This window comes from Bos taurus, chromosome 3 (genome assembly GCF_002263795.3).
Source record: "Bos taurus isolate L1 Dominette 01449 registration number 42190680 breed Hereford chromosome 3, ARS-UCD2.0, whole genome shotgun sequence".
NCBI classification, from domain to species: Eukaryota; Metazoa; Chordata; class Mammalia; order Artiodactyla; family Bovidae; genus Bos; species Bos taurus.
Window position 1 is genome coordinate 113,117,874 of NC_037330.1, and position 22,031 is coordinate 113,139,904.

The 22,031-nt window shown below is 51.2% G+C and overlaps 1 protein-coding gene across 8 annotated transcripts in view; it reads left to right on the forward strand.

Moving 5' to 3' along the window:
* The window catches only part of DGKD (diacylglycerol kinase delta), a 110,314-nt gene that overhangs the window by 55,544 nt on the left and 32,739 nt on the right, over positions 1 to 22,031 (forward strand). For 7 of the 8 annotated variants that reach the window (NM_001035282.2, XM_059883753.1, XM_059883761.1 and 4 more), the window contains 1 exon segment: positions 20,904 to 21,008. In NM_001035282.2, the coding sequence (NP_001030359.2) occupies positions 20,904 to 21,008 (105 nt within the window). 8 annotated transcript variants of the gene reach the window in all.

A 22,031-nucleotide genomic window follows, 5' to 3' on the forward strand; every position in this document is an offset into this window, starting at 1 on the left:
GTTCATTTTTCGCCCATATGGACGTTCAGTTGTTCCAACTGCATTTGTTAAAGGGACTTTCCTTTCCACATTGAATTAACCTTCACACCTTTGTCAAGTCAGTTGACTATATATTTGTAAATTTATCTCCAGATTTTCTATTCTGTTCCATTGATCTATGTCTGCCCCTATCCTAATTCCATACTTTATTTTATTACTATTACTTTACAGTAAGTGTTGAAATCAGGGCAAGCCCTCTTAACTCTTTTTCTTTCTTAAAATTGCTTTGGTTATTATAAAACTTTTACATTTTTAATATAAGTAAAAATTAACTGGTCAGTTTCTATTTTAAAAGGGCCTGCTGGAATCTTGACTGAGATTGTATTGAATCTGTAAGTTCATTTTGGAGAGAGCTCATGTCTTAATAACACTGAGTTTACCGATGATTGTCGTATGTCTTGGTATTTATTTAGATCATTAATTTCTCCCAGCAAAATTTTATAGTTTTCATTGTGGATACCTTTAATATCTTTTCTTAGATTAATTTCTACATAGTCTGTTTTTTGTGCCTATTAAATGAAGTAGAAATATTTTCCAGTTGTTTGCTGCAAACAGTGGGTCTTGTGATCTTGGAAAATAACTTAATAGTTCTAGTAGTCACAAGGAGATCCAAGCAGTCCATCCTAAAGGACACCAGTCCTGGGTGTTCATTGGAAGGACTGATGCTGAAGCTGAAACTCCAATACTTTGGCCACCTCATGCGAAGAGTTGACTCATTGGAAAAGACTCTGATGCTGGGAGGGATTGGGGGCAGGAGGAGAAGGGGCCGACAGAGGATGAGATGGCTGGATGGCATCACCGACTCGATGGACATGAGTTTGCATGAACTCCGGGAGTTGGTGATGGACAGGGAGGCCTGGTGTGCTGTGATTCATGGGGTCGCAAAGAGTCGGACACAGCTGAGCGACTGAACTGAGTTGTTTTGTAGATTCCCCAGAAGTCTCTGTATAAATAGTCATACCATCTACAGAGTGGGACAGCTTGACTTCTTTCTGTTCCAGCTGCCTTATATTTCTTCTTCTTGTCTCATTGCAGAAGTGCAGACTGCCAGTATAATGTTGAATAAAAGTAGTGAAAGTAGAAATCCTTTCCTTTCTTCCAGTATTAACAGCAGCTTAGCACTTCACCGTCGAGTATGTTAGCTGTAGACTTTTTGTGGGTAGCCTTCATCAGTGTGAGGATTTTCTTGTTTGTTGAGGATTTTTATTATGAATGGGTGCTGAATTTTGTCAGATGCTTTTTTGGTATCTGTTGAAGTGATCATATGAATTTTCTTCTTCATTTTGTTAAAAAGACAAATGAAATTGATTTTCGAATGTTAAACCAACCTTGTATTCCTGGCATAAACCCTATTTCCTCATGATATGTTATCCTTTTACTTAATGATTAGATTCAGTTTGCTTTTATATTGTTAGGGACTTTTGGATCTAAGATATCCATGAGAGATCCTGATCTGTAATTTTTTTTTTTTTGGTCAAGTTTGGCACTTAGAGTAAGCTGGTTTTATAAAACATTTTAGCTCGCATTATCAAACAGTGGGGATCTTTGTTCCTGCCTCTTTTTCTGATCCAGTTTGGTGTTAGTGAAGTCACTCAGTCGTGTCTGACTCTTTGCAAACCCCATGGACTCTAGCCTACCAGGCTCCTCCATGCATGGAATTTTCCATGCAAGAGTACTGGAGTGGGTTGCCATTTCCTTCTTCAGGGGATCTTCCGGACCCAGGGATCAAATCTAGGTCTCCCACATTGCAGGCAGATGCTTTACCATCTGAGCCACCAGAGAAGCCCACTTCTTTCTTAATTTTTTGCTGGAATTGACCAGTGAAACTCAGTATGGATTTTTCTATTTGGGAAGGTTTTTGATTAATAACTTGAAAAATTTGATAATAAATTGTTAAATGGACACAGGCCCTTCAGACTTCTGTGTTTCTTGTCTCCATCGACAGCGTCCTCACTCCTTCCGCCCAGGGTTTTCTCTGTATTGGAGGGAGGGGTGTGAACTCCTTGAGATGGGGGGTGTCCTGGGCTTGCTGACTGTCTTCATTCCAGCCCCCTGAGTCATGCTGGCACCAAGTAGGTGTTCCGGAAATATCTGTTGGGTTGATCAGTTTGTTGTTGGCCCTGTCTCCATCCCTCGACATCTCTAGAAATCTCCTCTCTCCTCCATCCGCGTGGGACTGTGTCACAGCTGTGTCATGACAGAGGGAGGTGGCTCCCTAGTCAGGCCAGCTGGCTTTGGCCAACCCTCATGCCTTGCCCTCTCGCCACGGCTGTCCACTGCCCTGGTAGGCAGACCCTCTGAGTCAGGACTTGCAGGGGGAAGAACTATCTTCAGCCTTTTTCTTTCTTTTTTTTTAAATGTTAAATCCTGTGGTTGGGGTTATGTCTTTTCATTTTTTTTTTTTTTTAAATATACTTGATATACCAGAGGAGTACAGAAAGCTTGGTCAGAGGACAGGGGTGAACTGTTAAAGCTAGGAGGGGCGTGGTTATTGGTGAGGGGCGTTATCCCGAAAGCTACCTTGCCTGTGGGTTACCTGCCTGGCTGGGATGTGCCCGAGATGCCCTTCCATGGACTGCCTCCCAGCGAGAGCCCTGCACCCAGTGCAGGCCGTCAGGCAGGGTGTGCGAGGAGGCAGGAGATCGGCCTGGGCCTCTCTGAGGGGGCGTGTGTCCTCCATTCAGGTCCCTGGCATCCGGGAGGGGGGCTGGTGCCCACTCCCTGTCTGTGTGCACCTGCAGTGCAGCAGCAGATGTGGGTGTGGGAGCCAGGGCTCCCCCAGCACCGGGAGCTGAGAACAGCCGCTGTGCTTCTCAGAGGCCTGTCTCCTTCCTGGGCGCAGGCCGGATGGCAGCAGCCTCCCGTGGTAATTAAGAGCGCTGGGTCCACGTGCCAGCACACAGATTCCCCCAGACCCCGAGGTTGGGCAGGCACTCCTTCCCTCCCTCCAGGAGGGTGCTCCATGGGCCACGATTGCCCTGGACACAGTGTGTGGCCAGCTGTCTTCTGGGTATGTCTCAACTGGCCCTGGCTCTGCCTCCTACTAGCTGTGTGGCCCTGGGGAGCCACCTGCCCCTTCTGGGCAGCCATCCCCCACGTGAGACATGGAGTTAGAACTGGTGGCTATCCAGTCATGCGCACCCCACCTTCTGGCCAAACCCAAGCAGGACCACGTGACGACTGAGCTGCGGGCACAGCAGCTCAGATCCAGCCATCCCCATCTTGTCTCCTCCTCCAGCCTGCTTCACACCTTCAGACCTGAAACCTTCACATGGTGGTGGTGGCTTCTTTAACGCAGTGTTAGCATGTCTGAAGATGTTTTCCTTAGACTCAGTTTTGGGGGAAGGAGTTACCACCCCTTTCGTTGCCTGGTGGGTAGTGGTGAGGCCCTCTCCCCAGGATGGGGTGGGGGGGTTGGGGAGGGGCTGGAAAGACTTGTTCCTGCTAGCCTAGTGCTTTGCCAGGAGCAAGACCGAAGAGCAGTCAGCATGAGGTGTCGTCTTTTCCCCAGGCTCTTTAGCCCCCAGACTGAGTTTCGGTGAGGTTGGAGAGCCTGGGGGTCCTCAGGCCACAGTGGGGACTGCATTGAGAGAGTCCATGTGGGGCAGGGGAGGATGCGTTGGAAGAGTCATGTGGACATATGTATTGTTTTTTTATTTGTTTCTTTTTTAAAGATTTATTTATTTATATTTATCTGTTTTCGGCTATGCTGGGTCCTTCTTGTTCCACGCGGCCTTGCCCACTTGGGGCGCACAGGGCTGCCCTGGAGTTGCGGTGCATGGGCTTCTCCTTGCAGAGCAGCTGGACAGCCATCTGTTCCAGCCCCTGTCACATGTAGGGGACGGCTGCCCAGGGCCACACAGCCTGCAGGCGCAGAGCCAGGCTCGAGGGCTCCAGTCGGTGCGGCGCGTGGGCTCCGTAGTTGTGGCCCACCGGCTTAGTTGCTTCGCGGCAGGTGGGTCTTCCCGGACCAGGGGTCAAACCTGTGTCCCCTGCCTTGGCAGGCAGGTTCGGCGCCACCAGGGGAGCACCGCAGAAGTGTGTAGTATCGTGGTGGTTTTCACTTTGTAAGGTTTTCATCCTAAATTGTTGGCACGTTTGGGGACGCACACACGGTTTTCAGAGGTGGCCTTTCATGTTCAGGGAAGCGTTCCATTCTGTCATTGACTGTTGGGTGAAGACTACCTGCCAGGCTCTCTGGACTCCCTTGGGAACAGAGCCAGGACCCTCCCTGAAGGAACCAGAGTCAGAAAAGGGACAAGGTGAAAATTCCGTCTTCTATGCAGCAAATTGCATTTGACACCGCCACACCAAAGTCTTTTTTTTTTTAAACCTGAAGTACAGTTGATTTATAACGCTTTGTTAGTTTCAGGTGTCCAGCAAAAGTGGTTCGTCTATGCATATATACATACGCGATCTTTTTCAGGTCTTTGCTCTCATAGGCTGTTACAGGGTATTGGATATAGTTCCCTGAGCTGTGTAGTTTGTCCTTTTTGCTTATCTGTTTATAGTTAGTGAGTTCTCTTCATATTCCTCCTAAGCTATATGGAATGACATATGTCTGAGGTTAGCAAATTTCTCTGAAGGGCCTAGGACTTTAGGCCTTGCCGGCTGCTGGGTCTCTACGGCTGTTTGCCGCAGCCTGAGGCGTAAAGAGCAGGTGTGGCTGTGTTCTAATAAAACTTTATTTGAAGAACAGGAGGCAGGCCGCAGTCTGCCCAGCCCCGTCTGACGTCTCATGTTTGGTCCGTGGTGCTGTTATTTCTTCCTGACTGTCCTCTGTTAAATCAGGCCTGCCAGATGCTGCTGCCGATTGAGTGGAGAGTCTTCAGTTCTTAACCAAGTAAAGCAGGTTCTTTACCTGGAGCACAAAGAAGGCTCAGTCGCCGTGCCTGGTTTTCTTCTCTGTGGGATGATGGATATGCCATCTTAATTCAGATCAGGTTTGGTGTGTTTAACTGAAAACCCAGGTGACAGTGGTTTAAATAAGGCAGAAGTTTGTTTTTCTCTTTTTGGAAAGCACAGTCAGCAGGGTCTCGGGGCCCCTTCCAGGGGCCAGATACCTGTGCAGGGGCTGCAGGGAGCAGGCGGGCAGGGGCTGCAGCTGTGTCATCCCCAGGGGCTTTCCCGGAGGCTCCCCCAGCACATCAGCTTGTGCCTGTGTTGTGTCCGCAGCTCAGGGGGCCGGGGGGCGGGGGTGTGCTCTGTTATCTCGGAGCCATCGGGAGCCGCTCAGTCCACTTGTGAGGAAGAACTGAAAATGCTAGTTGTGTAGGCAGCTAGTAATTTTTGTCCCAGATGTTGGTTTTGTAGGAAAAAAAAGAAGCATAGATAATTTACAAAATACCTGTTTACTGTAGACACTTTGGAAAATAACAGAAGGAAAAGGGAAAAAACCTGAAATGTTAACTTCTAATTTTATGGGCTGTGTGTGTGTGTCCTGCCCTTTAAATATGTATTTTTTTTTTTCTTTAACACAGAAGTGCAATACAAATATGCCCTTTTATAAATTTTTTGTAAACCTTGTTTATTTCCGTGGTGTTTTGTTTGTTTTCTGGCTGCATGGCATGCTGCCTGGTAGCTGGTCCGCAGTTTACTTAACGAACAGACAGCCTGAAATCAGCTCATCAGTCAAGGTGTGCACAAGACTTTGTCCCAAGGTCAGACCCCTGGTGACTCAGCAGAGGAGGTGGTCTGACCTCAGGCCACTTTGCTCTCAGAAGTGTGACAGCCTGACTAGCTTGACCTTCGATGAGAGAAGTGCGTGGCAGGCAGACCTTGGACTGTAGAGGTTGCATATGAGTCCCCTCCCCTCCCCTCCCCTCCGTAGTTGCTAGCTGTAAGGTTACTCTGGATGCACCTGAGTATATGCAGATTTATCATCAAATAATCCCAGAGGACGAGATGGTTGGATTGCATCCCCGACGCAGTGGACATGAGTGTGAGCCAATTTCAGGAAATAGCAAAAGACAGGGAAGCCTGGCGTGCTGCAGTGCGTGGGGTTGCAAAGAATCCGACACCACTTAGCTACTGAACAGCGGCAGTCCCAAAGGAAACAGGTAAATTGTGGCACATGGTGGCTGCCAGGTTAGATTGCCCAGGTGTTCCCCTTCCGCTCCCTCTATCCGCTCAGCCCCTCAGGATCCGTTGCCAGGACCCTTTGCTTAGAGTTCATTATCACTTGGATGATAATAGTTCTAGGTGTTTGAACTAATGACTTTTGAACTAATTGTTCCTCCTGTGTGGTGGCCAAGAGGGGGATGCAGTCATGGTCCTTTCTGCTGTGGGGTGTTTCTCTAACAAACCGAGTACTGACCCCGCAGCAGAAAGCCCAGGCCACTGGCAGCGGGACTCGGGCGGCCAGGCAGGCGCGCGGCCCTGACCCCGCAGCAGAAAGCCCGGGTCACCAGCAGCAGGGCTCGGGTGGCTGGGAAGCACGCGGCCCTGCGTGTGAGGTCTGCAGGTCGCTCTTCGGAGCCTGGCCCCTGTGCGTCGTGCAGGCTCCTCTCTGTGTGGCGTGCAGGCTCCTCTCTGTGTGTCATGCTGGCTCCTCGGCCCCCGTGCATCGTGCAGGCTCCTCAACGCAGCGGCAGCAGTTTGCCTGCACGAATCATTGTTTTGGAAACATTAGGTTCTGCGTTGACTGTTGTAGTTCCTCCTGTGCTTTAAAGTCCGTCAGGACTGTCTGCTGTGCTCTTAGTGCTCGGCTGCAGCACCGCATAGGTTCTGAGTGGTCCTCCCCAGCTCATCCTTTCCCAGGAGACTTAGTGTTTTTATTGTGCACTTTTGCAGAATATGAGAATTTTCTGCAACTTAATTTTGCATTATAGGAAAAATACCTGCAGTGCTTTACCAGTGCTGCGATCATTCTTTTATTCAGTTTTTTATGCAAATAACCCATTCTTTATAAATAAGCACACATAACCAAAACAAACAAAAAGCACTCAGTAGTCTTATCACTGAGATCATAGATGCAAACACCATTATGGAGACCTGTGGTTCTCAGACACAGGGGGCGCGGGGTGGATTCAGGAGTCGAAGGAGAGGTTTGCCCACAGAAGGACATTCGGCAGTCGGAGCTGTTTTGGCCCATGACAGTGAGGAGCGGGGGGCGGTTGTTGAGGGTGTGCCCCTGGTGTGTCCGTGGGTGCTCGCCAACACCCCGCAGCTCTGTGGGGTCCGTCCTGTGACAAAGACATACCGGGCCCAGGGTGTGCTGAGGCTCAGAGATGTTGATGCAGACACGGATTGTAGGCGTTTTTCTATGACTATGAGTACATACACTTTTGGGGCTTCCCTGGTGGCTCAATGGTAAAGAATCCACCTGCCAATGCAGGAGACACGGGTTGGGTCCCTGGGTTGGGAAGATTCCCCTGGAGAAGGAAATGACAGCCCACTCCAATATTCTTGCCTGGGAAATCCCATTGACAGAGGAGCCTGGTGGGTGAAAATGTTGGACACAACTTAGTGACTTAACAACAACAACAGTGTGTACAAAAAGCGGAATCAGTTATGCCTATTAATTTGTAACCTTTTAACATTTGTTATATTATGAACATACCTGTTCATAACATAATGCATAAATGTACCTTCTCACTGTCCCTTTTTGTTTGTTTGTCTAGTATTTCATCGTCCTTTTAGAAACTGACTGAGTGGTGTTCCATTGTACAAAGCGTCCTGATATATGTATTTCACCACTGCCCAGTTTTTGTTCGGAGTTTTTGGCTGTTTCTAACATTCTTCTGTTGGAACCATGTTAGATCTTGTCGTTTTGTCTTTTGCGTTCTGCCCCCCGGTCTCCCGTTTCCTGCCTCTGGCGCTCTACCCCCACCCCTGGGTGCCCTCTGTGAGTGATGACACCCCTCCCCCCGACAGCTCTCTGCCTCTGCCACCCTGCTCAGGGCTACCACTAATCTCTAAGGTTTCCCTCACTTTGAACACATTCCACAGCCAGTGAGGCAGTGCTGAAATACTGAATAGATGAGTAACTTGAAATACTTTCATCAGATTTCAGTTTTAGGCATAACTTTTACATTTTGCTTCCCTTTACTTTTTGTTTCTTTTGAAAACTCAGCCTTCCGATAGGTGCCCTGTGCCTTGGCTCTGTGGCCCGCTTGGCTTTGCTGCCTGCCTGGGCGTCCCGTGTGGTCCCCTGGCCAGTGTCCCCAGGAGGGTCGGGTGGTGGGCCTGGCAGAAGGTGCTGGCTCTCACTGGATGCCGCGGGCCCCTGGGCAGGTTGAATGGCAGTGGTGGTGGGGACCCCTCTGTGCCCCCAATGCTGCCCCGAGGCAGCTGCCCTCCACTCGCAAGGCAAGGTGCCGCTTCGGGGAGGAAGGGGTCCTGTCGGCGTCGGGCCAGTTCCTCTCCGGGGGCGGCGTGGTGGGGACCTTGGGGGTCTGGGCCGGTGTCCCCACTGCTTTCCCTCAGCGCCCCCCCAGGAGCTTGTTTGCGCCACGGTGTCTATTTTTGTGTTTCATACGACACTGTGTGAGGAAGTCCGTTGTCGACGCACATCCCAGCTGTTGTGAATGGCCTGTGTCTCCGGGGGCTTCCAGGTGGGGATGTGTGTGTTGAGCCCAGCGTCTCGGGTAACATCAGAACAGCAGGACGTGAGTAACAGGAAGTGACAGAGATGACCGAGTGCCCAGATGCTTATTCTCGGCCACCTTTCCCAGCCCTGCGGCCCAGGGAGCTATATTTAGCTGAGTATTTCCAGGTTCCTAATCCCGTGGACACGGTCCCTCAGTTCTTCTTTTGGTTGGTGGCTGAACTGCGTCGTGCTGATGGCTGCTCCCTGTCTCTGGTCTACTGCAGTGACCCGCAGGTTCTTGCCCATCGGCTTTAGAACCTGAGTTTTGTTTTTTTTTTGCTGAGCCACTTCGATTCTGACCCACTCTGAGCAGTTGGCAAACGTTCTGAAAGTTGGAAGAGCAGCAGGTGAGAGTTCCAGGAGTGGTGAGTGACGAGGCCGTGGGAAGCTGTGTGGGGAAGAAGTTACAAGGATTTAAAGTGAAGTGGGATGAGTTGTAGGTTGTCGTCAGTACCTCTAGAGGGCTGGTTTGTGTCTTCTGTTTCTTAGAAGCGGAAGGCTGGGATTTTAAAAGCCCCGGGCTTGATGGTGTGACTTCACCCACGGGCTAGAAGCGCTCTCTGGTCACCCCCTGGCCAGGTTAGAAAGCCCGCACATCAGATACACATCTTGGTGATGAATTTCCATTGTCTGAATTTCCATTGTCGGAGCTTTGTCAGAGGAGAAACTTCACGCAGGTCCCCAAGCACAGAGGAGCCTCAGGCAGTCTGCCCGGGGGTGGGGAGCGGCGCCCAGTCCTCATTCCTAGGACCATAGGTGCGGGGGATTTTTGCCCAGTCCTGTCAGATGGTGCTTCAGGCACGTGTTGACCAGGTGTCCACCTGGGCTGCTGGATGTCCTGCCATGTGCCCAGGGGTCTGCCCTGACTATGCCATCACATGGGGGAGCAGCCCGGAAGCCAGCTCTTGGCGCTCATGGTCCCCTCACCTGCCCTGACCTGTGGCGGCCTTGGGATCAGTCCTTCCTGCTGGAGGACCACAGGAGACAGCTGGGGACGCTGACAGCAGTCACCGGGGGTCACCCTGAGGCTGGGAAGTCGAGCCTGTGGGGGACAGTGGCCCTCAGATGTCTTGGTCTGTCGTGACCGCCCTGCCCTGTGGCCCTCTGTCCGCACCTCTCGTTCCTCTGTCCTGAGCTGAGGGAGCTGGCTTGTCCTTTGAGCAATAGGACGAGCTCCTCGGTGGCTCTGAGAACGCTCCCAAAGGAAGGTTCTGGGTCTGATGGGAGCTCCCGGTGGTTGGCGCGGGGTGTGCTGGGAGAGAAGTCTCTCTGCTGGGCTCCAAAAGCTTCCTTCTGAGCGGCCCTGCCAGCGCCTCCCCCGTTCTCTCTTCATAAAGCGTCAACTTTATTTTCACACACTCAGCCAGCTCTTTTAGGACTCGGATATCTACTCTGGGATGAGAGATTTGAGAGGCAAATTAGGAACAGTTGTGTCTGCCGTGAGACGCATGGCAGGCGCAGAAGCGCGGGCGTGTGACTGCCACGCGCGCCAGAGGGGGGCGTTCTGCGCGCCGAGAGAAGGAGCGCACGCCTGCCAAGCTCAGGCTCCCAGTGGTGCCCGGGTTTTACCAGCAGAGTCCGTCTGCAGGCGTGGTTTCAGGTTGACCCATTCCCTTCTGTAAGGCCAAGCTATAACTCACAAGGCAAACTGTAAATTTCTACTGTAAACTGGAAGGACAGTAAATTGTACACATTGTGTAAGTGTAACTGCTATACAGATACAAAACATAGTGTGCATCTCTAGTTCTGGCCTGCATATTTGAGCACACTTTTGTGCCAAGAGATTGAACTTTTAAAAAAATTGTTGAATATTTCAAGCATTCAAAAAGTAACTTGAACAACTCTGTCCATGCCCCAGCCGGAGAAAGAGGCGCTCTGAGTGTTCATGGAGCCCTCTGTGTGCCCTTTGTCGTCCTGTTCCTCCCTCCCTCCCTCCCCTGAGGTCGGGCACCACACCTGTCGTTTGTTTTTGTGTTTTTGATACTTTCTTTACCTTAGTGCTGGTATAAACAGTACACAGTATAGTTGCGCCAGTTTAAACATTTTTGATAAATGGTATTGCACTACACATCTCCTGCAGCTTGCTTTTCCTCACTCAGCATCATGGTTCAGTTTTATCCACGTGGACTCATTCACCTTTAGTTAAGGGGTTCAAGGTTTAAAATGACAGATTCCTGATCTCTAGAATTAAACCAGAATTTCCAGGGGGCGGGATGTGAGCCTCAGAACTTTTCACAAGTACAGTGAGTTGAGGCTCACAGTGCTCCAGGGTTAGTTTTGTGGCTGGCATTGGGGATTGGTGGGTGACGCATCCCACTGCTGACTTGTTTTCCCAGATCTCAGTGCTACAGGCAGTGCTGCTGGGAGCAGTCTTCTGCTCGTCTTGCTGGGCACACAGCATGCATTTCTCTCGAGTTTGCTTCTAAGGGCAGAATTGCCAGGTGTGTGTGTCTTTAGCTTGATGAGATATTGTCAAATTGTTCTGCAAAACTTTATTTTTTTAAGCAACTCACCATTTTTTTTTTTTTTTTTTTTAAATGTAGCTGGGCTGATGGCAAGGTGACAAAACCTCATGGGTGAGATAAAATACTGTGCACGGTCAAGATTTTGATAGATACCCAAACCCCAGCACGTCCAGAATTGAACTTCTGCCCCTCCCCTGCCAGCTGCAGAGCCAGCCTGCAGCCTTCCCCATCCTGAGATGGCCACTCACCTCCCCGGCTGCTCCAGGGGCCCCTGCTGGCTCTGTCAGGGCCCACAGGGAGGGTGAGAGTCCAGCCGCTTCCGCCCCTTGATGGGGTTGCTGAGCACCTTCCCTTAGGCTTCCCTGACTTCTGCCCTGCCTCCTACGCCCAGTTTTCAGTACAGCAACCAGAATGATGCTTTTCAACCCAAGTCAGGGGTCAGCCTTCTGCTCATAAGCTCTGTGCACCCCCCCGTTTAACTGGGAGCAAAAGCCAGAACTCTGTAACAGGCGCCCACAGGGTGCTCGGGACCCCGGGGCCTCGCCCCAGCTCACTGGCCCCAGCCCGCAGCCGTGCTCCTGCTTCAGGCACTTCTCTCCCACACCTTCCAGTCTTTTCCAGTGAGGCCCACCTCAGTCCCCTCCCTGACCTCCTTTTTCTGGTCGGTCTCCTCTTCCCATAGATTCACCACCAGTACTACACTCTGCGTTAGGTAATTTACTTCTTTATCACAGTATTGGTTTCCCATCTGAATTTGAATGTCAGCTCCAGGGAACAAGCATCTTGTCTGTCTGTTCACATGGAGGACTGCTTGAATTTATTTCTCAGAGGAAAGGAAGAATTTGGAGCCTGGAGATGAGGGTTGGGTGTAGGAGGGGAGGGGCGGTTGAAGCCTCGGGGGAGAGGGGGAGGGGGAGTGGGGGGCAGTTGGCGAGAGGAGGTGTCTCGGTATGTGCGTGGACCTGTTGGTGGGCACTGGGCCCTGTGAATCTGGAGCTGGGGGCAGCTTGTCTGGGTGATGTTCCTGGTTGCTCCCAGAGCACACCTGCTGTGGGAGGGGCGCTGGGGCCGGTCCCCCAGGAAGTGCAGTGCCGTTTGTGGGCAGGACCTGAGGTTTGTGGCTGACATAAGATAGGGCTTCACTGAGTTCCCAAGCCATGGTGTGTGCAGGAGCGAGTCCTGCCATTTCCGGGGCTCTGACTCGTGCAGGTGCGACTACCAGGCCACGTGTCGCAACCGGAAAAGGGCACGCCCTGTGACCCTCCTGTCACGTGGGGAGGACCCAATTTGGCATTCTTAGAGATGGTGTACCCAGGGCGTGTCCACATATTTCCTTGGCAAGTCAGGTTGAATCTCATGAGTCCTACAAATACAGGACTTCAGCAAGAGAAGAGTATCCTTTTAACCTGTGCTGAGTCCACTTACACTACAGTTCTTAAGAAACACAGTATGGTTCTGAATGTTTGACATTTCATTTAAACATGTTAGTTACTAGAAAATGTTGATTGTGGTTACTTATTTTTAATTAAATCTTTGGAGATCTTTTCAGATTCACATGGAAGTGAAATAATGCAGATATCCATTGTTTTATCCAGTTCCATTCATTGGTAACATCTTGCAAAACTGTAGCAAAACGTCACAGCCTCCTGGCGATGGTGGGTCAAGAGCCAGGCCTCCGTCTCCACAGGGATCCCTGGTGGTCCCTTACAGCCACACCCGCTGCCCGCCTTCACCCCGGGTGACCTCCAGGCTGTTGTTCATGTCTGTGATTTTGTTATCTCAAGTGTTCTGTGAATGGGGTCGGGTAGCAGGTAACCTCTCAGAGTTGGCTTTTCTCACCCAGCAGAGCTCCTTGGAGATGCCCCCAGGGGGCTGTGTGGTAGTTTCTTTTTGGACTGTCACAGTGGAGTGGTGTTCCATGGAATGGGCGTACCACCGTGGGTTTAATCATTCACCACCCAAGGGCATCTGGCTTCTTTCCAGGTTTGGGTGGTTATGAACAAAGCTGCTGTAAACATTCATGGACAGGTTTTTGTGTGAACACAGGTCTTCACATCTTTGGAAAAATGCCCAAGTGTAATCGCTGGGTTGTCTTGTAGCTTCATGTTTGGTGTTTAAAGAAACTGTCACATTGTTTCCCAGAGTGGTCGTGTATCCCCGCCAACAACACGGGTCCGTTTCTCCACATCTCCAGCATTTGGTGTTGTCCCTTTTTAACTTTGTCCATTCTGATAGGTGTATAGTCATGCTGTGGTTTTGGTCAACATTTCTGGAACGGCTGTTGATGTTGGGGCCCTTTTCTGTGCTTATTTGCCTGCTTGGTCTTCTCTGGACAGCACGTGGCAGGTGCTGGAGCCTTAATTAGTGCTGCCTGAGGAGGTGGGCGTGGGTGCCCCAGTTGTTTCCGTTTGGCTGGAGTCCAGTGGTTATTGGCTGCTCCCCTACTGTGGATTCCGCCCGGTTAGGCTCCTCTTCCCTGGGGCCATGACTGGAGAGGGTGGGCTTCTGGTGAGCTTTAAATTCTTTCTGTCCTCACCGGTATTTCTGGCTGGGCTTCCTCAATGCCCTGTCTAGGATGTCAGGGGCAAACAGAGACCCCCGAGAACTCAGTGCCTTGTCATCCCTCAGGCCCTCTTCTCTCCACCCTTTGCAAAATTTTTTGTATCTAAGTTCAGGATTTTAGCTGTACCTAGCCAGAGGAGAAGTGGGCAACAGAGGGTGAGATGGTTGGATGGTATCACCGACTCAGTGAACATGAGTTGGAGCAAAATCCAAGAGAGTGAAGGACAGGAAAGCTTGGCTTGCTGCAGTCCATGGGGTTGCAAAGAGTTGGCCACGACCTAGCGACTGAACAACAAGAAACCAGAGGGAAGAGGAAAAGTAGGTCTAGCCACCTTCCCGGATCAGAGGTCTGCTGGTCATTGTGGTTGTTTTTGGGTCTGTGAGGTCTGACGACCCGGCCTGCGTGTCCGTCCTGGCGGCCGCCCTGCGTGTTGCGGCCTCGGGCCCATCCCAGGCTCCGGGGCACACGTGGCTTACTGCTGAGGGTGTTTGGTTTGGCCTTAGTTGCAGCATGGCAGAGCACACAGGAGCGCAGTCTTTTTGTCATTTGAGGTCTCACTTACGGATGAGCAGCACAGCCAGGCCTGCGGTTGCAAACTGCTCGACAGGCCTTTGCAGGTGAATCATGGGCCGCCCATCATCGTCCCCCAGATCGCATTTCTCCACCCTCTGCTTTGAACCCTTGGGAGACCTGGTGGGAGTGGGAGGGGGCGCGGCCAGGTGACTCAGGGAAACGTCCACAGGATCCTTGGGCTGACCCTCCTGGCCGGCGTTCCTGCCAGAAAGGAAGCGCAGTGCGCCAGACGCGGCCTGTTCCCAGTGAGCCGAGCAGAACTTGTGGCGACTGCCAGCTCCTTCCCCACATTCAGCTCCTCCGTTCCTGGCACCGCTCACGGGGCAATCTTGCCTGGAATCCAAGTGCGGAGCCACTGACCATTGGGGTTGGGAGCCGGCCTGAACCAGCCTGCCCGGGGACCTGGGGTCCTGGCCCCTGCCTCGTTACCTGCGGGACTTGGGGCCGACCTCAGGTCCCCCTCCTGGTGCCTCCTGCAGCCTGTGGGGGGCACGCGGGAGCAGGCAGACACCTGTCAGCACCCGGCAGCTTTGCCAGCACCGCCGAGCACCTTCCCGGGGAGTTGGCACTGACATCCTCTTGGTTGCCTCCCTGTCCTGTCCGCTCCTGTGTGTGTAACTCAGGTGTCCACCTTCTCCACCGAGACATCCTGTCTGTGTGTTTCCAGCACGTCTCCTTTTTCTCCATGATTTCTCAGTGGTCGGTCACACCTGGGTTTAGGAGTCCTCGGCTAATTCTCCCCAGGGCATTGGAAGATATTTGCCTGGCTTGGGTGTCTTAGACCCATTTAGAGTATCTAGTATTTTCTCATATTTCCAGGAAGATCATTTGTCTGAAAGGATGGAAACAAAAATTAATAAGGGAAAAAACAAAAAGTAGTTTGTTTTTTTTTTTTTTTGTCTACCGTGTATTATTGTGCTTGGTTGCTCAGTTGTGTCCGACTCTCTGCAGCCCCATGGACTGTAGCCCGCCAAGCTCCTCTGTCCTTGGGATTCTCCAGGCAGGAATACTGGCATGGGTTACCATTTCCTTCTCCAGGGGATCTTCCCAACCCAGCGATTGAACCCACATGTCTTATGTCTCCTTCATTGGCAGGCGGATTTTTTACCACTAGCACCTCCTGGGAATCCTACCATATATTATTAATGTAAATGTAAGGCTTTATTTTAAAAATAATTATAATTAGTACATGCACATGGTATAGAGATCAAAACGATGAAAAGGTATAAAGTGAGCTTCTCAGCCCTTCAGAGGTCCCCTCCCAGAGGTGACTAGGTTACTTTTTCCCCTGCACCCATGTTATGCCTGCAACTTGCTTTGAGCATTTAACAGTATATCTTAGAGGTTGTTCCGTGTAAGTACATGAAGAGTGAGTAGCGTCAGTGTATTTGGGGTTGTGTGGTCTCCGATATATGAAGGTGCCAGCTTCCTGCCGGTCATACCTTGATCAGTATCTGAGTTGTTCTTTTGTCTTTACAGTGAACTTTCATGAATAACTTTGTATGTGTTGTGTGTCAGGCTCATGAAGACATCTCTGTAGGAGCACTTTTTCTATGACAAAGATGTATATATACTTCAAAGTCTGCTAGATTTCCCCCTGTGTGCTCCACGTATGTGCTTTCCAGTCAGCATTTTGTGTGCTCAGTTGCTCAGTTGTGTCTGAGTCTCTGTGACCCCGTGGACTGTAGCCCGCCAGGCTCTGCTGTCCGTGGGATTCTCCAGGCAAGGATACTGGAGTGGGCTGCCATGCCCTCCTCCAGTGGATCTTCCCAACCCAGGGATCGAACCCACGTCTGTCATGTCTCCTGCATGGCAGGTGGGTTCTTTACCACTAGTGCCACCTGGGACCAGGCCCCCTAGGAGTTGTTATTTACACCTCAGTGAATGAGACACGTTATCAAACTTGTGATCTCTGTGAATCTTGTAGGTAAAAAAAGTATCGTATAATTTTAATTTGCATTTATCTTATGAGTAAGGCTGACCATTTTTTCCTGTGTTTAAGGTCCATCCACTGTTTTAATATAGTTCTGCCAGTGTCTCATATTTATTTGCACCTTCCGTCTTCTGCCTCCCTCTTGTACATTTAGTTTTCTAAACACACTGTCCAGGGGTCTGGGTAGCCATGCCATTTTTCTTTTGATTCAGTTATGCAGTTAACTTTATTCCAAGTTTTATACTCTTTTTACCAAAATGTAGCCTTCATATGGAAGAATGCCCCGATCACAGCATACAGCTTTATCTTCTCTTTTTCCCTTTTGGCCATGCCTCGCAGCATGTGGGATCTTAGTTCCCCAGCCAGGGATCAGACTTGTGCGCCTGCAGTGTAAGTGTGGAGTTCTAGCCACTGGACCGCCAGGGAGTTCCCACAGTGTAGAGCTTGGTGAATGTTCCAGATCAAGAAACAGAACGTCAGCAGCTCCCAGGGGCTCTCTTTTGTGCCCTTCTCCCCAGGCAGCTAGCTTCTGACCCTTCAGGTTAGTTTTACTTAAAAAAAAAAAAAAAAGCTTTGCATATGCATAATGAAATTATATGAAAGGTATAAATGTTTTTGCCATGTGGCTTCTTTCAGCATCGTAAAGCTTTATTTTGTGCGGCTCCGGGTGGACCGTCCCCCTCGCTCTGCAGTGTCCATGGTTCTAATAGACCGCAGTTGGTTTATCCACTTTACCCAGGCAGGGAGGGCACTTGGGTTGTGCCCAGGGCAGGCCTGTTACAAGTACAGTGGTGGAGTGTTTGTGTATGAGGCCTCCCGCCCCACACCCCACAGCAGTGCTAGGACGTGACGGCTCCTTTAATGGCCTCTGTGTTCAGATGAGTACGTGGAGACCCAGGGAGGGGTGGCAGTTGCTCTAAGTCACACATCTCGCAGGGCTTCAGACCAGGGCATGTCCTCAACACCACGGGTCGGGCCCCTTCTGGGTCCCGAGCACGTGTGGCCCCGTTGGCTTCCCCGATAGCTTCCCCGATAGCTCAGCTGGTGAAGACTCCGCCTGCAATGCAGGAGACCCGGTTCGATTCCTGAGTTGGGAAGATCCCCTGGAGCAGGGATAGGCTACCCATTCCTGTATTCTAGGGCTTCCCTGGTGATGCAGATGGTAAAGAAGTCGCCTGCAGTGCGGGAGACCTGGGTTTGATCCCTGGGTTGGGAAGATCCCCTGAAGGAGGGCATGGCAACCCACTCCAGTATTCTTGCCTGGAGAATCACCTTGGACAGAGGAGCCTGGCAGGCTACAGTCCATGGGGTCACAAAGAGTCGGACACGACTGAGTGACTAAGCACAGTCCCTTGACAACCACGGCAGGTGGCTTCTGGCATCCCCCCTTTTCCAGAAGAGAAACATTTCCCAAATAGCCAGTGGCCAGGTGAGGTTCTGTCTGAGGCATCTTCAAACATACACAGGAGTTTAAAAAAAAAAAAAGCAGGCTGAGAACCAGATGCTTGGACATTGATCTGTTGGTCAAGCCCTAAAATAGAATGGGCATAAAAAAACTCATGTTCTCTTCTGAAAGTTTCATGGTAACTCCTAATATAACCCCTGAGTTATACAAAATAAAGGTATTGTCTTTTTGTAACTGCACTTATTCTGCTCATAAAAAGTTCAAGTATGAAAGCTCACGCTGGAGTGAATAATAAGTGTTTGCTGAGGTTTCATAGGCAGATGCTCACTGGTGGAAATTCCTTATGCAGTGACCCCAGGCCATCAGCAGTCAGCAGGCTGCCATGACCTTCCCGGACACCCCGTCCAGAACACCCACCAGCCCCCTTGCACCCGATCCACTTCCTCTTTCATGGCTCTCTCAGTGTCTGACGTGTTTTCTGGTTTGTCTGTCTCTCCCCCAGTGCAGGTTTGGGCTCGGTAGGCATCTTGCCTGTCCTGGCCTTGGGAGCCCCCCGTCTAGAGCAGACACTGGGCTGGCATCTGCTGGGAGGGGCACAGGCCGCCCACTGAGCCTCCAGGAAAGAGAGAGGCTCCCACCACCCAAGGCCAGGAGAGCCTGCTGCTCTGGGCTTCAGTGTCTGTCCTTCCATCTCCCCTGCCCTCTCCTGGGCTGACTTCTTACACCCGCCTGGTCCCTACGAGGCGTCATCGTGGTTACCCTGGCCGTGAAAGAATGAACAGCACTGTGCGTTTGTGACCTGGTTCTAATTACATCCTGCTGTGATTAAGCTGTGTAGGTAGTTTATGGAAATCACCGAGGAGATAATCTATAAAATACTGTTTTCTAAATGTTTTGAGCCAGAAACAGGATCATCTAATAACTTAAGCTGGGTGTTCGTAAATTGGATCTTTCTAATATAAATTAAAGCTCTAACATGGGCAGACATCCAGAAGTTAAATAACAGATTTTATTGGTGAATCCACGAGGAAGCAGCCATTTTCCCAGCCCTGCTGGTGGGAAGGCAAAATGGTGCAACCCCCACGGAGGGAAATTTGGCAACAGCAGCAAAATTACACATGCATTTATTCTTTGTCAGGGTGGTTATACTTCTTGGAATTTATTCCAAGAATACCCCAGCAAAAATATGAAAAGATCCACGCAAAGGGTGTTGGTTGTGGTGCCGATTGAAATAGCAAAGAATTTTCAGTATCAGAGACTTGCCATAAGTGGGACTGGTTGAGCAGACTCGAGTATTTCAGTGCGGTGGAGTGCCTGCTGTGCAGCTGGGGAGACAGTCAAGAGTCCGCGGCTGGTGCTGAGGAGTGCTGGCCTGGATGCCCGCAGTTGACCTTTGGCAGACAGTGCAAAGGTCAGGGGCACTGACTCTCCCTGCAGCTGGAAACCCACGTGTCATTTATAGTCGACCTCCCTTGACCCTGGTTCTGCCCCAGCCAAGGTTCGCACCTGTGGATTCAGCCAGCCGCTGCTCATGGAGTATTTTCGATGTGTGGGGGGGGAAAAAAAAATCTGCCTATGAGTGGAGATTTGCAGTTCAAACCTGTGCTGTTTGTAGGCCAATTGTGATTAAATTAAAAAGTCAGAGTGTACAAACATGTCTCTGGTATGCTACTGTTATGAAAAGAAAATATTAAATATATACGTGTATTTGAAGGAAATGGGAGGATAAACCATACCTTATTTATTTTCAATGCTGCCTTTGGGGGAGGGAGGGAAGCAGGATGCTGCTGCTGCTGCTAAGTCGCTTCAGTCGTGTCCGACTCTGTGCGACCCCACAGACGGTAGCCCACCAGGCTCCCCTGTCCCTGGGATTCTCCAGGCAAGAACACTGGCGTGGGTTGCCATTTCCTTCTCCAATGCATGAAAGTGAAAAGTGAAAGTGAAGTCGCTCAGTTGTGTCTGACTCTTGGCGACCCTATGGACTGCAGCCCACCAGGCTCCTCTGTCCATGGGATTTTCCAGGCAAGAGTACTGGAGTGGGGTGCCATTGCCTTCTCTGAAGCACGATGAGGGGACACACAAAATCTGTGCCTTATTTTGTCAGCTCGACTTTAGGACCATGTAGATGTTTTATAGCAATATAAAAAAAGTTAGGTAAAAGGTTTTGATTTTTCAAATTTTGGTAGACATTGTCAACATTCTCTCTAAAAGGTGTGTACTCTGCACTCTTTCCTCTCACACCTTTTCCAGCGACTGAATTAGCATCTGTAACAACCATGCCGATCTGTTAGAAACAGTGTGCTCTTTTCATTTGTGTTCCCCAGTGACGAGAGTGATTAAGCATCTTTTCATCCTTTTATTAGCCATTTTGCACCTCTTCAGTGAAATGCAAGTTCACAGCTTTTTTCTGCTTATTTATAAAGTCTCTATATGTCACAGATTTACTTTTCTTTTGTTGATAGCTTTTAGGTTCGTGACCTCATTTCCCTTCAAATTATCAGGCCTGACTGTAGTAGCTGGTGGTGGTTCTATTGTCACATGTTAAAGGGTTTTTACAGTAACTTTATTTTTGGCTGTTCTGGGTCTTTGTGGCTACACAGGCTTTTCTCTGGTTGTGGCGAGTGGGGGCTCCTCTCTAGTGTGCAGGCTGCTCTTTGCAATGGCTTCTCTCGTTGCAGAGCGTGGGCTGGAGGGTGTGTGGGCTTCAGGAGTTGTGGCTCCCAGGGTCTAGAGCACAGACTCAATAGTTGTGGCTCACGGCTTAACTGGTCTGCGGCAGCTGGGGTCTTCCCAGATCAGGGATCAAACCCGAGTCTCCTGCATTGACAGGTGGATTCTTTACCATTGGCAAGTCCCAACAGGTTTTTTCAAAAGGACATTTATGTATGATATGTTTGAAATGCACAGGAACTTCCTGCAATAACTGTGGGTCAGACTTCCCTAAACTGTTCGAGTGCTGGGTGGTCAGCTCCTTAGCTCCTTGGAGCAATGGAAACTTGGTTTTCTTTTCCTTTGAAAAAAAAGTTGCCTGTGGCTGATTATCAGTCTAAGTAGTAAATAGCTGGTAAATGTTCACTTATGTTGATCTTTGGTGAATATGTATCTAAATTTGATTGTCTTTCTGATTTGAGATTGTTACTGACTTTTAATAACCAAGGATAATCTTTTTATATTCTGGTCCATTGACTACCCAAATGAAACAATACTTCCTCATGAAAAAAAAGAAAGGATACAGTGAAAGTTTTGAAACTTTTCAGAACATTTTGGAAAGTTTCCACAGCTGCCAGCACCTGCTGTTGGCCTGCGGACACCTTGCATGTTTCCTGTTTCTCTAGGTCATCACTCCATGTAGGAAGCTCATCCTGTGTGCAGATAACAGGAAGGAGATGGAAGACTGGATTGCAGCCCTGAAGACGGTGCAGAGCAGGGAGCACTTTGAGGTGAGAGGAGAGCGCCCCTGTCACCCCCCGGTCACCCTCCCCCTGTCACCCCCCCCCCCCGTTGGCCTACCCCCGTCACCCGCCCCCCATCACCCTCCCCCCTATCACCTCCCCGTCAGCCTCCCCCCGTCACCCTCCCCGTCACCCTCCCCCTGTCACCCCCCATTGGCCTCCCCGTCACCCCCCCGTCACCCCCCGTTACCCTCCCCCCTGTCACCCTCTGCCCATCACCCCCCGTCACCCTCTCCCCCATCACCCCGTCGGCCTCCCCGTCACCCTCCCCCTGTCACCCCCATCACCCTCCCCGTCACCCCCCATCGGCCTCCTCCCGTCACCCTCCCCGTCACCCCCCCCCCCCGTTGGCCTACCCCCGTCACTCTCTCCTCATCCCTGTCACCCCCCTGTCGGCCTCCCCCCATCACCTGCCCCCCATCACCCTCCCCCCTATCACCCCCCGTCGGCCTCCCCCCATCACCCTCCCCGTCACCCCCTGTCACCTACCCCATCACCCCCCGTCATCCTCCCCCTGTCACCCCCCATTGGCCTCCCCCCGTCACCCTACCCCCGTCACCCTCTGCCCGTCAGCCCCGTCACCCTACCCCCCGTCACCCTCTCCCCCATCACCCCCCTGTCGGCCTCCCTGTCACCCCCATCACCCTCCCCCTGTCACCCCCGTCACCCTCCGCCCGTCACCCTCCGCCCGTCACCCTCTCCCGTCACCCGCCTGTCACGCTCCGCCTGTCACCCCCCCGTCACCCTCCCCGTCACCCCCCCATCACCCTCCCCGTGTCACCCTCCCCGTCACCCCCCATTGGCCTCCCCCCATCACCCTCCCCCCGTCACCCTCCCCCCGTCACCCTCCCCCTGTCACCCTCCACCTTTCACCCCGTCACCTTCCCCCTGTCACCCTACCCCCGTCACCCTCTGCCCGTCACCCCCGTCACCCTACCCCCCGTCACCCTCCCCCCGGTCACCCTCCCCCCGTCACCCTCTCCCCCATCACCCCGTCACCCTCCCCGTCAC